General features: G+C 43.4%; 1 protein-coding gene across 15 annotated transcripts in view; it reads left to right on the top strand.

The window, feature by feature from the left end:
- The window catches only part of RALGAPA1 (Ral GTPase activating protein catalytic subunit alpha 1), a 241084-nt gene that overhangs the window by 115940 nt on the left and 106142 nt on the right, over positions 1–19002 (top strand). For all 15 annotated transcript variants that reach the window (XR_016280990.1, XR_016280989.1, XR_016280992.1 and 12 more), the window contains 2 exons: positions 412–470; positions 2581–2689. Coding sequence is in view for 11 of the 15 variants with exons in the window: in XM_089522122.1 (XP_089378248.1) it covers positions 412–470; positions 2581–2689 (168 nt within the window). In the remaining 4 variants the exon portion in view is untranslated. The remainder of the gene's footprint in view (positions 1–411; positions 471–2580; positions 2690–19002) is intronic.

Genomic DNA, 19002 nt, shown 5'->3' with positions numbered 1-19002 from the left:
ACACATTGGGGGTCGTCATTGCAAGGGAGAGAACATTTTTGCAGCTAGACAGTGATACTGTAGCCAGAGCTATAGCAGGATGTAAGGCTGAGATACCAAAGGATAACTTGTTTGCTAGAACAGTGCTTTTCAGATTACATGATATGGAAGGCCAGCAATTAGTACTTTCCAATGTGCGTCATATTTGTGCCCATTGGCTACAAGTACATCTTTCTTTCCGGTAAACTTGTCAGGGACCAGCACCAGTCTGGGAAGCACCACTTTAAAGTAACACTGCCCTAGAACATCACAGTGATATGAAAACTGAATCTTTCCAGTATAAACCAACCATGTATTTTCAGTCCTTCCATCCATTTCTGTGATATGATAAATTTTATAGTCCGTGACTGATTTTGAGCAATCTTACTTTAGGAACTGATCATCAAAACAATATTAAGTTCTGCAAGGGAGGAACCATCTGGACCTGCAAGGTATGTATAGAGGAGGATCACTGCAGAGAATTTGTTAAATAGTTTAATTCATGTGTTCAGTTAAATGCTTGAAATAAGATAACTTGAAATACATGGGTTCTAAAAATCATTGTGACATAACCAAACTTTTTAAAGAAGTCAGAGGAAGAATATATTTAATGAAGAAAATCACGGAAAAGTAGTACAGTCTGCCCTCTGTATATGCGGACCTGCCATCCGTGGACTTAAGCATACGCAGATGGCAAGCCCATGGGGGGGAGGGGGTTGGCTGAGGAGGAGGAGGGAGAAGGAGAACGAGGAAAGGGAAAAGGAAGAGAAGAGGAGGAGGAGGAGGGGAAAGGAGGGCGAGCAACAGGGCAATGGAGGGGGGTAAGAGGAGGAGGAGGAGAAAGTGGAAGATGTGGGGCGGAGGAAGAGGAGGAAGGAAAAGGAGGAGGAAGAGCAGAGAAGAGGAGGAGAGAGGGAGGAAAGGGAGGATGAGCGGCGGCAGGGCAATGGAGGGGGGAAGAGGAAGAGAGGAGGAGGATAAAGAGGAACAAACAGGAAAAGCAAGAGAAGGAAGAAGAGGGAGAGGAGGAGGAAGAAGAGGAGGAGGAAGGAGGAGGATGCGTGGAGCCCCAACCAGCCTCTCACTTGGTGCTACGGCTCTTCCTCTTCCCTCGCCTTCTCCGCCTTCCTCCTCTTTCCCCTCTGTCATGCTGCTGCCGCTCATCCTCCTTTTTCTTCCTCCTCGTCCTCCTCTTCTCCACTCTTCCTCATTCTCCTTCTCCTTCCTCCTCATCCCTGTCACCTCCTCCTCCTCTGTCAACCCCCCCCCCCCCCCGCAGGCTCTTTCTCCTCCTCCTTCCTCCTCTTCTTCGCTCTTCTCTGGGGAATGAGGGCAGTGGCTATTGTGTACTTTCAAGTCTTTTCCGAGTTATGGTGACTCTAAGGTGAATTTATCCTGGGGTTTTCTTGGCAAAACTTGTTAAGGTTTGTCCTTGCCTTCCTCTGTGGCTGAGAGAGTGTGTCTTGCCCAAGGTCACCCAGTGGAGGAAGAAGTGGAGGAGGTGGCAGGAATGAGGAGGAGGAGGAAGGAAAAGGAGGACAAGCGTCAGCAGCATGACAGAGGGGGGAAGAGGAAGAGGAGGAAGAGCCACAGCAGCAGCAATGGGGAAGAATAAGAGAAGGAGGAGAGGAGGAGGGAGAGCAAAGAAGAGGAAAGGCTGAGACAGGCTGCAGGAATAATCCATCTTAAAACCGCTTTAACTGCCTTGCTTCAGTGTTTGGAAATCCTGGGAATTGTAGTTTATTGTGGCATCAGAGCTCTCTGAGAGAGAAGGCTAAATGTCTCACAAAACTACAGTTCCTAGAATTCCCTAGCATTGAGCCAGGGCAGTTAAAGAAGTCTCAAACTGGATTATTTCCACAGTCTGTTTTGGTGCTAGGAGGAAGAAGGAGGAGGAGGCGGGAAAGAGAAGAAGGAGGAGGAGAAAGAGATGCGGCAGCGGCAGAAGAAGGGGAGGAGGAGGAGGCAGGGAAAAGGAGGAAGAAGAGGTACCTCTCCTCGGTGAGGGGGAGGGGGCAAAGTGGCATTGTTCTCAATGATGACATAGCCACGTGGTTGCACCACCATTGAGTTGTATAGGACTTGAGCATATGCTGATTTTGCTGTGTGTGTGTGTGTGTGTGTGTGTAATGGATCCCCCGCATATATTGAGGGACCACTGTAGTCTATATCATATATGAATGAAAGCTTCTGACAGTGTATATGGTGTCCTGTCAAAAATTTGCTCCAATTGAAACCTCTGACACTAGTTAGAAGGTGATTTTTCCTGCCAAAGTGCTATGATTGGGTTAGTCTTTGGATCAACAGGAAAGATGGCAAAGGGGGCTGGAAGAGGTATGGGTGAAAATCATATCCTTCTCTGTTGATAGTTGATATTGATAGAAGTCTTGAAGGACTTTCCATTGCTAGAAAGACACTATTAGATATAATCCTAAATATCCATATTAAGGGAAAACATCCATTATATTTACCTGAATGAACTCTTATATACAGTTAGTATTTTTACAGACTTTATATTATCAGTGTTAATCTCTAAATTGCTGTCTTAACACTGTTTTGTAGATGTGTTGCTCTTTGTAGCCTTGGCATATGGATCTGTGAAGAACTGGTACATGAATCTCATCATCCTCAAATCAAGGAAGCCCTGAATGTGATCTGTGCCTCATTAAAAGTAAGCATGTAATTTAGGGCTGGAATCCTGTTGCTGGACTAGTATAATGTTCCCTTATATTAGCAATTACACTTTACCCAGGTCTCACAGCAGCCAAGAAGGCTATAGGATAAATTGTCATCCTTGCCTGTAAGCTGAGTAGCCACCAGTTTGGAACAGCCTATTTCTTGAATGTGTGGCTGCGGGCAGGAAAATACAGTGTCTTCAAGGACACATGCTTGGGAAGGCTGGCCTGGACAATTGCCTGTTTAGGCATCTATGGTCTTCTCACCTGTCAGAAGTATGCTGCCACTGCCCATGTCCAATAGGATTTATAACGGGTTTTGCTATTGAAATACTTCTCCCATATTTGCTATAGTAAATACAACAAGTAATTTGGTAACTGTACCTTGATTTTCAATGCAGTTTTTAAAAGCAAGAAGTAGAATATTTAAAAACACCAAGTATTAAATAAACTGAATAATAAGCAGGTTTCATCAACATATTTCAATCTCATACTTGCATAGTTACATTTAATTTATGAAAGCAATGATAATTAACTCCAAACAATATACAGTGCACCCTTGTTTTATGCAGGGGATCCATTCCAGACCCCCCGCCCTGCATAAAACAAAAAATGTGTATGCTTGAGCTTGCGGTGCCACTGGAAGAAGCGGTGTATGCTGCAAGCAGCATATAATGCACCCACGTAGTAGTAGTAATAATAATAATAATAATAATAACATTATTTGTATCCCGCCCCTCTGAGAACAATCGGGGCGGCTAACAAAGTTAAAATACAGAACATATAAAATCCCTGGTACCCTCCCCTCGTTAAAAGAGTATTAAATCCAATACAGAATTTAAAAAAACAAACCATACAAGTTAAAAACTGACCAAAAGGTCAACAACATCACATCAATAATCAGTCATTGGGATCAGCAGTATCTTATTCCCAGATGTTTTTTAGGCCGGGTTCTCTATTCTGGGATGGCCTGCTGGAAGAGATCTGTCTTAACAGCCATTTTAAAGCTGTCTAAGGATGTAAGTAGATGGATCTCATCCGGCAGGCCGTTCCACAGTCTGGGGGTGACGATGGAAAATGCCCTCTGGGAGGTAGTCGAAAGCCTAGATTTTTGTGGCTGAAGTAGGCCTCTCCCAGAGGAGCAGAGTGCGCAGGGAGGATTGTAGGGGAGAAGGTGATCCCGAAGATAGTTTGGACCCAAGCCATTTAGGGCTTTAAAGGTGATAACCATCACCTTGTACTGGGTCCGGAAGCTAATGGGCAGCCAGTGGAGGGACTTTAGAACCGGGGTAATATGGTCGCTCCTGGATGTTCCAGAAATTACTCTGGCTGCCATATTCTGTACTAGTTGCAGTTTCCGGACCAAGCACAAGGGTAGCCCCTAGGTCTGCATCTGCACAGACATCACCAACAGATTCTTCAAAGCTGAGTAACTTGGCAGGAAATACCCCACTTACACTGCCTATTGCACATTCTGGAGCCCACTAAGCTACATCTTCTTCAGTTTCTTTCTGTCCTCCAAAAGAATTGGTTGCCTTGGATTGCTCTGAGCTGAGTAGCGTTCCTTTTTTCTTGCTCTTGTAGCTTATTTTTATTTCTTTTTTATTCTTTTCTTGTTTAGTTTCTCCCCACTGTGTATTAAAAAAAAGTTGAAACTCTTGTACAGATAGTTCCCACTGAGGCCACCCCGTGCTTCACCCTTCTGGGCCTGTATTTTTATTTCTTATGGCCTCCTCCTCATTATTCAAGCATTGCTCTTCTTGCGATGAGTAAATTTATTTTTCCAAAACACACTGAATGCCTTTTTTGTTTCAGTGAAGGGCATATTGTTGATCATTCTCCGATTTGTAAAGGATTTACTGCCCAAGCCCTTAAAAATCAGGCACAGTGCCTAAAGGTTTTTTCTTGGGAACAGTCCCTGAAAGTTTCCACTGAAGTTGTATCCACAAAGTCTCAAAGGGACTTGTGGTTGTAGGAATGGAGAAGGCGTAGACCATCCTCTTTGTCTACCATCCCACTCTCCAAGACTCAGTGGATGTTTCCTCACCAACATCACCTGTGCTTTCCACTTCGGTACCGACTGTCTCCTTGATACCCACTTTGGTACCATCATCCATATCTATCCTCCAACAAAGGACAAAAAGAAGAAAAAGAAACCGAACTCTCCTCAAGCTACGGTTTTTGCTCCCATACTTGACTCCAGGATTGATTTGGCACTGCTAGCTCCTACTTCTCAGGATGTCCAACTGTGATGCCTCCTGTGTTCTTGGTAGTCACTCCTCCAACCTCTTCCTCAGTTGTTCGACACCACTGTACACCTCAGGAATGAGCTCCTCATTCCATTGCTCCAAGACCGAGACCTTCCTGTCCACATTATATACGTGATCGCTCTCTCCACATTATATATATGATACGTCTATACGTGATCGTTCCCCATTTCCAAGGGAGCCATCTGTGTCTTCTTCTCTTTGATGAGATTGCTCATATTGAGAGGATTCTGCTTATACATCAGTTTCGTACTTAACTTGATACTGACATGAAGATCTGTGAAAGGAGTGTCATGCATCATACTAATCCTATTCTCCTTCCTATTGGGACCGATACAACCGATGGAAAATTCAATCTCAGCGTCAATACCCTAGCCTCATCTTGACATCATTTACTGTCCCTGTACTAAAGAGGACGACCTCTGCCTTCTCCATTCCTACGACCACCAGTCCCTTCGAGAGTCCCACTTTCTCCAGCATCTCGTACAATGATAACCATCTTTCACCTGCCGCCTTCCCCACCACCTGTTGTTTCATTGATACCATCCCCTTCAGTACTGTACTAGATTTCATCAGCACCGTTCATGCCGTACCTCACTTGACTTCATCTGTACCATCCATACCATACTCGACCTCATCTGTACTGTCTGTACCATCGTTACACCAGCAATGTCCGCACTGTGAAAGGCCTTTCTCACCCAACACAATCTCCGATTTCGACCACTGAACTTCGGACTCAACCCATCAACGCTGGATCCGATGTTTATGACTCCAACTCATCCTCACCTACTTCACCCTCTCCAGTCATTTCTTCTCTTTCAGCTGCTGCTGAGGAATCTGAATTCTCCTCTCCATCCAAGGACAAGTGCTGAGGATGTCCAAAGCTCTCAATATTGAAGTCAAGTCTCTTCCAGCCCAGGTGACTGACCCTGACTTTGAAATAGTGGACTCTCATGCTGCTACTCCTGCCATGGTTCCCCTGCTGCCTATTTTGCATGAAGTCATGAAACACTCATGACAAAAACCTTCTCTTCCTCCTGCATCACAGAAGTTAGAGAATCTGTATAAAATGCAGCCTGATAATGTATCTTTTCTGTTTACCCACACAGCTCCAAACTTCATTGTGGTAGAAGCACCCCAGTCTAAGTCCTCTGGGAAAGCCTATTCTGCACCAGTTGATAAAGAGGGTAGACACCTGGATGGTTTTGGGTGCAAGTTTTATTCTTCTGCTTCCCTCTCTATCTGTCATGGCCAGCCAAGAGCAGGAATCAGAGGATGAGGAGGAGGATGCAGCTCCTCTAGTGCAAGGGGAAATGGAGGCTGCACCAGGTGCTAATCCTGCTTTGCCAGGTCCCAGCTGCGCTCTCCCAGCCCCAGAGGAGGAGGCTCAGCCAGGTCCTAGTGCTGGTGGGATTCCTGCTGTGGTGCAACAGCCTAGCAGTGACTCTGGGGAGGAATCATGCCTGGACGTGCCTTCCTTTAAGCAAAGAAGAGCTGAGAGTGCTTGCAGGCATAGATCCAGGAGGATTGCAGAGAGGCAATTAGCAAATCAGCCTCAGGTGGCACGGGGAGAGTTTCCCTTACTTAATGAGCAGAGAGACACCAACTCAATGTCAGAGTTTATTGCATGATCCTTTGGTGTGGCTGCTGCCTGCACCTTGACTCTTGACTTTGGAACGGACTGGACTATTGCTACCTTCTGGCTGACCTGATCCTGGACTGGACTGACTATTGTGACCTCTGTTATCCTGACTTTGGCTTGGCTTTCGGTTTGCTTCTTCTCTCTCTTCCTGCAAGGTTTGTGGACTACTTCCAGCTCCATAGTTAATTGCCTTCCTTATTGGCATGTGTCTGTGTGTGCTGGCTGCAGTCCTGGACACTATCAAAGTAGCTAACATTCAGGCTTGCATGGCTGCCTGTCAAAAATTCCTGTGGGACAGAATAGCAGCCTTTGTTCCCAGTCCCCCAGAAGCAAGTGTTGGCTGCCCAGCAAAACCAGTCTGATAGACATGATGTGCTCTAAGGTACTCTCTGATCTCCCAGATGAAACTATATGCAGAGTTGAGGACCTTCCATTTGATAGAGATGGCCTATTCCATTCTACGACTGATGACTTTTATTGTATTGTTTTTAATGTATTTTAATTGTATTGATTGTTCCTGTTGTACACCGCCCTGATTTCAAGAAGGGCGGTATAGAAATAAACTATTATTATTATTATTATTATTATTATTATTATTATCATTATTATTATGACTCCTTGGATCACCTCTCCGAAACTTGCATCACAGCCTATATAGCCAGAAGCAACAACATCACTCCAAAAACCAGATTAGAAGCTTCAACTGTCTCCTCAACCTTTCTCTCGCTCCAGGACCCCTGCTTCTTGCCCTGGCACTCAAACCTCCTCCTTTCAAAGAAGGGCCTTCAAATCCTCAAAATTCCAACTCTTGGCCTCTAAGAAATCTTCCTCCTCTTCTGAGTTGCATTTTCCCCTTCTTCCTGAGGACACCAGCACACCCCATCCAGGACCTCCCATACATAGACCCCTTATCATTTTAGGCCCCCATGTTGTACCACCATTACTCCCACCTGGTTAGACATCACCACAGACTCTTTGGTCTTTACCATCATACACATGGGTTATTCCATAGAATTCTCAAGTATTCCTCCCATTGGGGCACACACAACATTTTCCCTCCATTATTTCCCCCCGTTATTTTACCACCAAGAGAGATGGTGGTATCCAGCCAATATTGGACCTTCAAGAGGTCAAGAATTGCATCAAACCCAAGTGATTCAAAATGGTCACTCTTCATTCCATTCTTCCCTTCTTGAGAGTCAATGATTAGTTTGCATCCAAAGGATGCATATTTTCACATCGCGATCTGACCTCAATATCACAAATTTCTTCACTTCATGATAGGTGATCCCCTGAATCAACACAAAGTGCTTCCATTTGGATTCTCCACAGCTCCAAGAGTGTTCACCAAATGCATGGCCATAGTGGTCTCACATCTACAAACCTTAGACATCCAAATCTTCCCTTACCTATATGATTGGCTGCTGGTGCCCACTTCCCATATGTCTCACAACATCCATACCACCCTCACCTTCCTTCACAACTTGGACCTCAGGGTGAACCCCAGCAAATCTGTCTTAAATCCCACAAGGGTAATTGATTTCATAGGGGCTACCTTGGACTCCTGATTGGACTTGCTTTCCTACCAAAAGATTGGGCAACCACTCTGATACACATGTACACTCGATACTGAGCTCTCAGCAGTGCACGACTCAGACAAGCAAATTAGGCTTAAACTCATCATAGGCTGTCATACTTTGGACATACCATGAGATGACATGACTTATTGAAGAGGGATAATAATAGTAAATGGAAGGCAGTAGGAAAGGGAAAGACTGTTCTACAGGTGGATTGATTCAGTGAAGAATGTCAACCCTGGATGTTGCAAGATCTGAGCAGGACAGCTGAGAACTGGGGTTCTTGGAGTGTCTTATTCATGGGTCAGCTGTGGTTGCCATCAAGTTTGCCATTAATGATCAACAACATAGCAAATAACTATTTGGCTCTGCAGATGTTTGACCTACAATTCCTGTTTCTTACTTTAACTATTCTGGATGCAGTTTCTTAAAGTTGTACTTCAAAACATCTGGATGGCAAAAGGTGATTACATTTGCATTGTACGGTAGACAGTTTCTGAAGAGCAACTTCAATACTGGGCTCTGTATTTGGCGCAAGAGACTGTGTTGAAATTTGGCTTGTGTGTTCACATATTGTTGTTAACTGCCGTCAAGTCAGCTTCAACTAATGGTGACCCTATATGAGAGACCTCCCAGTCACTCTATCCTCAGCAGCCCTGCTCAGAACATGCAGACTTGTCGCTATAGCTTCCTTGGTTGAGGAGGTCTTCCTCTTTTCCTACTGCCTTCTACTTTATCAGTCATTATTGCCTTTAGTGAGTCATGTCTTCTAATGATATTTCAAAATACAACAGTCTCAGTTTAATAATCTTAGCTTCTTGGGAGCTTTCAGGCTTGGTTTGCTCTAGGACCCATTTATTAGATAAAATGCAGCCTTGACTAACCCCTTGTCAGTTGGAAACCATTCCATTTCTCTGTGTTCTGGCCTGATGATAGCCTCTTGTCCTGAGTGCAAGTTACACATTAGGACAATCAAGTATTGTGGTGCATCCATTTCTTTAAAAGTAATTCATCATTTTTTGTGATCTACACAGTCAAAGGCTTTGCTATAATCTATCAAGGACAGACTGATTTTCTTCTGAAATTCTTTGGTGCACCCCATTATCCAGTTATGTTTGCAGTATGATTCCTAATGCCTCTTCCTTTCCTGAACCTAGCTTGGACAGCTGGCTTTTCTTGGTCCATATATGATAAAAGTCATTGTTGTAGAGTTTGGAGCATCCCTTTGCTTGCATGGGAGATTAATACAGTGGTATTGTGTTTACAGGAATTCCTGGTATCCCTTTTCCCAAGGATTGTATCTCAAGGATTGTAATGTATATTGAGCATTTCCAATCTTTGGGCCATTCTGTTGTTTTCCATATTTGTTGACAGATTTTGGTTAGAACCCGTTGTTGAGGTTAAACTGGATCGGTTTGAGCTTGTGAGTACCGATGATGTGGACAAAATCCTTGGAAATGTGAAGAAGGCGACATGTCCCCTCGATCCCTGCCCATCATGGCTGGCCATCCAGGGGGGTGATGCCTTGATGGCATTTCTTAGTGATGTCATCAATGCATCCCTTAGGGAAGGTTGTGTTCCAATTTGCTTAAAGGAGGCGGTTGTTAGACCGCTCCTGAAAAAACCTTTCCTGGACCCCCTGGATATGAAGAACTACAGGCCTGTATCCCATGTGCCATTTTTGAGCAAGGTGATCGAGAGGGCTGTCGCCCTTCAACTCCAAGTCATCTTGGATGAAACCGATTATCTAGACCCATTTCAAACTGGCTTCAGGACAGGATATGGGGTGGAGACTACCATGGTTGCTGTGGCTGACGATCTTCGTCTAGGCATTGACAGAGGAAGCATGACCCTGTTGGTGCTTCTAGACCTCTCAGCGGCCTTCGATACAATAGATCACAACGTCCTCTTGGAACGCCTGGGAGAGTTAGGAATCAGTGGTACTGCACTCCAGTGGTTCCGGTCCTTCCTCTCGGGTAGATTCCAGAGGGTGATGCTCGGGGACAGTAGCTCCTCGAAAACGGAGCTTAAATGTGGCATCCCTCAAGGCGCCATACTGTCCCCGATGCTATTCAACATTTATATGAAGCCGCTGGGGGAAATCATTTGCAGACATGGGGCAGGGTGTTATCAATACGCTGATGACACCCAAATATATTTCTCCATGTCCGGATCAGCAGCTATGACAACAGATGGCATTTCTCCCCTCAATCAGTGTCTTGAAGTGGTAATGGGCTGGATGAGGAAAAACAAACTCAGGCTGAATGCAGACAAAACGGAGGTACTTACAGTAGGGGCCCCCACACCAGGTATAGGGTTGCAACCTCCAGTCCTAGATGGGGTCACACTCTCCACAAAGGACTGTGTTTGCAGTCTGGGGGTGCTCCTAGATCCGTCGCTTCACATGAGAAATCAGGTGAATGCGACGATCAGGATCGCCTGTTATAAGCTTCGGCTGATACGCCAGCTGCGCCCTTTCCTGGAAGTAAAGGACCTAGAAACTGTTGTACATTCACTGGTACCTTCACGACTTGATTTCTGTAATGCGCTCTACGTGGGGCTACCCTTGTGCCTAGTCCGGAAACTTCAATTAGTGCAAAATATGGCAGCCAGGCTGGTCGCCGGAAAAACTAGGAGTGACCGAAGAACACCCATCTTAAAATCTCTTCACTGGCTGCCTATTAGTTTCCGGGCACAGTACAAATTGTTGGTTATAACCTTTAAAGCCCTACATGGCTTGGGTCCAACCTATTTGAGGGATCGCCTGCTTCCATATAATCCACCCCGTACCCTCAGGTCCTCTGGGAGGAACCTATTGCAGCCTTTAAATACCAGACTAACTGCTACCTCCCAGAGGGCCTTCTCTGCAATTGCTCCCAAACTATGGAACGGTCTGCCAGACTAGATCCGTCAAATTGCCAGCTTAGACAGTTTTAAAAAAGCTGTCAAGACAGATCTCTTCCGGCAGGCCTTTCCTGAATAAAAGTGCCCGGCCACAGAATGACTGCCCCTCACATCATGTATCAGCCCACCGCTCTGTCCTTGCTGTATTTTTATTGTGTTTATAATAGATGTTTTAAATTGTAACTTGTTTAATCCTCTTTTAAGGGGGGGAATTTGGGACATAAATTTGTAAATGTGAATTTTAACATGTTGTAAGCTGCTTTGATTGTCTTGTCACAGAAAAGCGGGATATAAATATAAGTTTTATTTTATTATTATTATTATTAGAACTAGAGTAGATTCTGTCTCTATAGACTGAAGTAGCTCTATTGATATGCTATCTGTTCCTGGTTGTTTATTTCTCCCTTGTGCTCTGAATTCATTTTCCAGTTTCTAAAATAGTAGGCTCATCTTCAAATGGTTCTTCCTTGAATGAATCTGTCATCCTTTCATCTTTTTTATATAGTTCTGTGTACTGTTTCCATTATCATTTTTATTTGTCCTTAATCATTTAATGTGTTCCTATGCTGGTCATCAAGCATCCCCACTCTTGGCTTAAATTTCCCATTGATTTGCCCAATCTTGTGGAAGAGGCCTCTTGTTCTTCCTTTTTTGTTGTGATCTTCTGTTTCTCTGTAGTGATTATTATAGTAGTTCATCCGTGTCTCTGGGCACATGTCACTGAACAATTGCATTAATTTTTGCTTCTCATCTGTTTAAAAAGTTTCATCTGTCATCCATGGAGGCTTCTCTTTCTTTTTGGCTGCAAATAGTGTCTTTTTACATTCCTTCCTGACAATGTCCCTGGTTTCAGTTCAGAGTTTTTCTGGCTCCCAGTCAACTAGGTTTAATAGCGCTTTTTTTTTTTTTTACATTATCTTTAAATTCTTCAGGTTGTGTTTTGGCAGGATGGTTAGTTTAGCATTCTTTGTTGTTGATGATGTTGTTATTGTCATGTACCTTCAAGTCATTTCCCATTTCTGCCGACCCTAAGGGAAACCTATCATAGGATTCTCTTGGCAAGATTTGTTCAGAGAAGGTTTGCCATTGCCTTGCCCTGAGGCTGAGAGCATGTAACTTGTCAAAGGTCACCCAGCGGGTTTCATGGCTGAGCTGGGAATTGAAGCCTGGTCTCCACAGAGTCATAGTCCAGCACTCAAACCACTATGCAATCTGCCACAAGCTGCTCCTGATCTTATTTGTACAGAGAGAGTAAAGGTTCTCCATGTTCTCCTTCCAATTATGTAGTCTATTTGATTTCTGTATTCGTCATTGTATGAGTTCCATGTATACAGTCACCTCTTTGATTCTTCAAAGAATGTGTTTGTGTTGCCCTCCAAAATTCAATCAATAGCTTTCCTGCTTCATTTGTTAATCCTAGGCCTAATTTCTTACATTCTTTGATTTTCATATGTTTCCTACTACTTCTGCATTTCAATTACCAATGATTAACAACAAGGCCTGTTTAGGTTATGTGATGGATTTCCTCCTGGACTCCAGCACACACTCTCAGTTTCTTCTTCTTTTGCCTTTGTAATTGGAACATAAATTGGATTATGGTTATATTGATGGGTTTTCCCTGAAGTCTATTGGCCTAATTTGGTCAGACTTTGCATAATATCCTTTGACTGTTCATCCTACATCTGTCCTCACTATTAATGCCACCCTATTTCTTCTTAGATTTTTATTTCTTGAGTAAAACCCTGTGTAAATTATGTGATTCAAAATGTCCCTTTCCTGTCCATTTTATCTCACTCACCCTGATTATGGCAATGTTTATGTATGCCATTTCTTGTTTTACTATATCTGGCTTTCCCTGATTCATACTTCTCACATTCCATGTTCCTATGTGTTGTGCAGCTTTGGACTTTCCTTTCACCTTTGAGCACATGAACAGCTGAATGTCCTTTTGACTTGAATCTGTTGTGTCATTAGCCACAGCACTACTTGTAATGTCTTATACTGTACCCCAGTGGCTCATTGAGTGCCATCTCCCTTGTGAGTTTCATCTTGTGTCACTATTTCTTGTTTCATTCTAGATTGTCTCATCACATGGTTTCCATGGCAAAAGACATTTTAAAAGAGTTTGCCATGTCTCCTTGTGCACAGTACTAACAAATGTTAACTGAGGTGCACTGCTGTTGCCTCTGAGAGATCCTCCACCAGAGTCACCCCTCACTACTGCCCAATAGCCATTTGGCACATTGCAATCCAGAGCTGCTTTTCATATGTACCTCTGTATGTTGTGTTGTATGCCTTCAAGTCATTTCCGACTTACGGTGACCATAAGGCAAAACATAATAGGTTGTCCACTGACAACATGAGTAAGATTGCTGTTAACTATTAATCCTCACAATTCCAGTAAATTTGTTAATTATATATAGGCCTACATTAATATTATTTGAAGGGTGATGTATACTGTATACACCAATTTTAGCTATTGTGTCTCTGGATCTTCTTATTTTGCAGAACTATATAATGGGTTCAGTAACAAAAAGGTTTAAGAACTCGCTTCCAGATAATGCTATTTGTGGGTTCTAACATTTTTGTTAGGTAAAACACCATGGTCTGTTCTATTATAAATGTTTTCTTTTAATAGAAAGCAGTTGATACTCCAGGTTGGTTTACTTAAGTCATGTCATGGAGTGAGTATGCTTTCTCTTGTCTAAACTTTCAACAGTGGTTCAACTTTACCTATTGCTTAAAAAATGATTCAAGCAATAGAGTCTTTCTGTACCATGGATAAGGTTTTGTAATAACTCAGAACCCAAGCTACTTTGGAGTGGCACATAACATAGCCTCTAACTGCAGGAATAATGATTGGGATCTTTGTGCTGAGGCTTTCAATATGGTCACGATACAAAAGTTGTGGCTTCACACTGTCTAGAGGAAATAAACACTGCCTGTACTTTGACAGAGCAGCTTGGTTGGAGTTCAGGAAGTGTTGTTGCATCTCTTATAGGTCTGCAATTTGCTTTTGTCAGCTATCATTCCATTTCAATAGTGTGCGTACTATACTTGTCAATAACACTGACATGAAACATAGCATTTAGTACCTATGCTCATTCATGTCTCTCTGCAAGAAAAATAACCTATCCAAGAGTCTCTGAATAAGGTGCTCTCTCTGGCTTCCAAACAAGAGACCAAGGTGTTTTTCTTCTGGATACATAACTGTATTTGTGAACTTTAAATCTCAGTTTAGAAAATGAAGGAAAAGGACCAGTTTTCCTCCTCGCTCTGAAGCATTAAAAAGAAGCATAGTGAACTAAACACTAATATTTAAATATCCTTATTTATACTACTGCTTTGTGAATTCTATCATAGAAAAATACCAGTAAGCACAAGTTGTTTACTGATGTTTTTTGAATGGTTGTCAGTTAATTCACATATTTATATGTCTTGTGCCTGCTCAGAAACACTATCCTCAATATGACATCTATTCAAATAATCACCCTTCAAATAATATTAATGTAGGTCTATATACTATTTGTAAATTTACTGGAATTATGAGGATGGTTAGTTAACAGCTTTTTGCTACTTAACCCATCATATATTTCTGCAGTAAGAAGGTCCAGAAACACAACAGCTAAAATTAGTGACACAAATGCCTAGTCATAACCGACTGTACAGGGCGGTGTTCATCTCCATTACTAAGCCGAAAAGCCAGCGTTGTCCAAAAATGACTCCGGTGGTCATGTGGCCAGCATGACTTTACGGAGCGCTGTTACCTTCCCACCAAAGTGGTACCTATTTATCTACTTGTATTTGCATGCTTTCAAACTGCTAGGTTGGCAGAAGCTGGGAATAGTGACGGGAGTTCACTCCATCATTCAGCATTTGGGCCTTGAGCTGCCAACCTTTCAGTCTTACCATCCTCAGAACTGGCATCTTAACCACTAAGCCACCTCATCCCCTAATTGTGTATAGGATTGCAGTTTTAAGAGTATTTGATAGAATGAGAAAGCGACTTGAAACAAAATGAAATTCAATAGACAGAAACAAATAAAAAAATCTCTACTGAAGAATATAAAATCTAATGCATTGATGATAGATTTACCAATGCATATCCAGAAGTTACAGAAAGCCATTGGTCTGTGACTGGAGATCAGGGTTTGAATTCCTGCTCAGCCATGAAAACTGCCGAGGTGACCCTGGGCATGTTACAGTCTCTGATCCTCAAATGTAAGTGGGATACCTCTTCTGAAGAAATTTGCAAAGAAAACTCCATTATAGGTTTGCCTTGGGGTCGCCATGAGTCGGAAACAACTTGAAAGCACATGATGACGACAATGCAAAAGTACAAATGAAAAGGAGCACTAGATTGTAATCAGTCATGAGAAACAATAGTTTATTCTACACTAATCCAACCTCTATTGCACTGTATCCAGTTCTAGGTGGCATGTTTTATGAAAGAGGTAGACAAACTGGAGGCAGCGAATGCAGTCAGTAATATAAAAAACAAGATGATATGAGGACAAGCTGAAAACTGGGTACATTTAGCTTACAGAGAGAATATTCAGTGTACACATGACAAAGGCCCAGTACAGACAGGCCTCGTGGCATGTCTTGATGACATGCTAGGGTTGCCTCGGGGCGTCTCTTACAGACGCCCCGCAACCCTAGCACATCTTCCATACATAGGGTTGCCATTTCACGGCAGTGGGCAGGACTTTCCCACCTTCTAAGGGGCGTGCACGGTCCTGCCCCACCCCGCCCTCCCCCCATTCCCGGGTGGCTGCCCGATTCAGTGCTACCAGCGCTGCTGCCTCCCTTTTATACAGTGCTGAACCCAGGAGTGCAGCAGCAGCCGGGCTGGAGCTAGCAGGGGGCGGGGTCTGCTGGTCTGCCCTGCCTCTATTGGCCAGCCCTCTCAAGGAGCCAGCCCTCTGCTTCCTTATTTGGGCATGCTCCAACTTCCAAGCGGAGAGGGCTTTGCAGGCAAGCTGCTTTTTGTTCTTTTTTGTCCCCTCTTTCCCCTCTTCCTCTTCTTCTTGTTATTCCATCTTTTTTCTCCTCCTCCTCTTCCTTTTCTTCCACTCTTCCTCCTCTCCTTTTTCTTCCTTTCTTCCTACTCCTCCTCCTCCTCTTCTTTTTCTTTTTTCCTATTCTTCTTCTTTCTCCTCCTTTTCTTTCTCCTTCCCCTTTTTTCTCCTCCTCCCCCCTTCCTCCTCTGCTGTTGTTGTTGGTATTGTTGTTGTTGTGTGCCCAACTCCTTTCTGACTTATGGCAACCCTGCCTCTAGCCCCCTTATTTACCCCTCTCTCTCTAAGCCCCCCTCCTCTTCTTTCAGGGGTCCAGGGCTTCTCAAGGCTTTGCCCCCATTAGAAAAGAAAAAATACTTTGCAAGGGATCTGACCCATAAATCCCTCCTAAGTTGAGACATACCTGGGGAAAAAGAGGGGGTGATGGGTTTTTGGGGGGGTTGGAGGGTGCAAGGAGAAGGAGGAAGGGGGGATTGCTAAGAAGGCTTGGGAGTGGGAAATGTAGTTTGCAGTGGCACAAGGGACTGCCTGTGGTCTTGCAAATGCTATGCCTGCTTGGGAGTGGGAAATGTAGTTTGCAGTGGCACAAGGGACTGCCTGTGGTCTTGCAAATGCTATGTCTGCTTGGGAGTGGGAAATGTAGTTGTAGAATTGGGTGGGGGGGTGTTTGGCCAGAAAGAGAAGTACATTTCTGCCATCTGTCTAGGAATAATGCCAAAATGTCCTCCATTTTGAGCATGCCTAAGAAACATGCATTTATATTAACATTTTTAAAAAATCATCTTTTTTTATGTGTCCTCCATTTCTATAAAAATGTGTCCTACATTTGAAAATGTTGCCCTACATTTGTCCAACATTTGTCCCGGTTTGGAGGTCCTGATGTATGGCAACCCTATCCATACATCAAAATGGTGGCACCCTGTACAGATGGGCGCCGCCATTTTGAAGCAACAGATGCCTAGCATCTGCATGTTGCGGTGCCATAATGACGTTGCGAGTGCATTATGGTGCTGCAAAAAGAACCTGCTTTTTGCAAGTTCTTTTTACTCCACAAGGAAGCCACACAGTTTGTCCACTGTGGCTTCCTTGCGGAGCAAATCAGGGCGCCAGCCAACTGCCCTTTTTGGGCGGTCTGTACCGGGCCTATATTTCTCAAATAGCTTTCACGTATAATAGTGTAATAGTAAGAGAAGCTTGTCGGTTACAACTGGTGACTGATTCTTTTATTTCAAGCAGAAGCTAGACAGCCATTGTTTGTCTTGCTCCAGATTTCTTGCATTGGAGAGTAGACTGAACAGCAAAATCCCATCTACCTATATATCAGAAGATTCAAGACAGATTATTCAGTGGTTTTAGAAACCTCCCATCATAAAGATTTATAGGGGGGAAAAAAGTGTAAAACATGCCACTCTGTGTCACTTCCTTATAGGATCTGCTACGAAGAAATACACAGTTGTCACATTTCTTTTGCCAGAAGAAGTCTAAGCATGTTTTTAGTTCGTCCACTACATTCACTACAAGATATGTAGCATGATTCTGCCCTCATGTGTGTTGTTGTTAGTTGCTTTTTAGTTGATCTTGACTCATGGCGACCCTGTAAATGAAACATCTCCAAGCCCTGCTATCCTCTTATCTCCCTGCTCAGACCCTGCAGGCTCAGGCCCATGGTCTCCCTGATAGAATCTGTCTATCTAGCATGTGATCTTCTTCTCTTTCTACTTCTCTCCACCTTCCCCAGCATCATTGTCTTTTCTAATGAGTCATGCCTTGTCATTATGTGGCTCAAGTATGACAGCCTCAATTTAGTTGTCTTGACTTCCCAGGAGAGTTCTGACTAGATCTGTTATAGGACCCATTTGTTTATCTTTTTAGCTGTTCATGATATCTTCAGCACGCTTCTCTAGCACCACATCTCAGATGAATTAATTTTCTTCCTGTCTGCTTTCTTCACTGTCCAGTTCTCACAGTCGTACATGATAACAGGGATTACAATGGCTTGAATAATAATAATAAATAATAAATTGTTTATTTTTATACCGCTTTTCCTCGAGATCAAAGCAGTTCACATCTACTAACACTATGACATATGTCATAATACAATATAAAAACAATTAAAAACATTCAATTAAAATTACAACTATTCAATAGAATTATCTAAAAAAAACTATAAACTATCAAAATATCTTAATCTAATTGGGGAATACTTTCTCTACAGAGAGTCAGGAGGGTATGCTTGCTGGAAGAGATAGGTTTTCAATGCCTTTTTGAAGGCTTCCAGTGTGCCGCTTAAGCGGATCTCTTCCGGGAGTGCATTCCAAAGATTAGGCGCTATCGCTGTATAAGCTCTTTGATGGGTTGTTGCCAGTCTCACCTTAGGGTGTTCGAGTAGCAATTTCCTCGTTGTTCTAAGGGTGCGGGGTGGATTGTGTAGGGAGAGGCGTTCCCTCAAGTAACTCGGGCCCAAGCCATGTAGGGCTTTAAAGGTAATGACCAACACTTTGTACTGGGACCAGAAGCGAATTGGCAGCCAGTGAAGGGATTTTAACACGAGTGTTATGTGATCCGACCTAGATGTACCTGTGACCAATCTGGCTGCAGCATTTTGAATCAACTGAAGCTTCCGAACCTGGTATAAAGGTAGCCCCATGTAGAGTGCATTGCAGAAATCCAAACGAGAGGTTACCAGTGCATGAACTACAGTTTCTAGGTCCTTTCGATCCAGAATGATTCTAACTTTAGTGTTCAGCTGTATATCTTTGCACTTTAGGATTTGGTTTAGTTCTTTCATAGCCCTCATGTATACAGCCCTATTTTAAGACACAACACAGAAGGAGAGAGAGAAAAGGAAGGAAGAAGTGTGCCCGCGTCATATGCAGCTTTCAGCATATGGTGAAAGCC

Source organism: Sceloporus occidentalis, unplaced genomic scaffold (genome assembly GCF_023333645.1).
Source record: "Sceloporus occidentalis isolate IW3139 unplaced genomic scaffold, rSceOcc1.0.p SCAF_4, whole genome shotgun sequence".
Taxonomy (NCBI): Eukaryota; Metazoa; Chordata; class Lepidosauria; order Squamata; family Phrynosomatidae; genus Sceloporus; species Sceloporus occidentalis.
The sequence above is the reverse complement of the archived record's forward strand: the minus strand, read 5'-3'. Positions and strand labels throughout refer to the sequence as shown.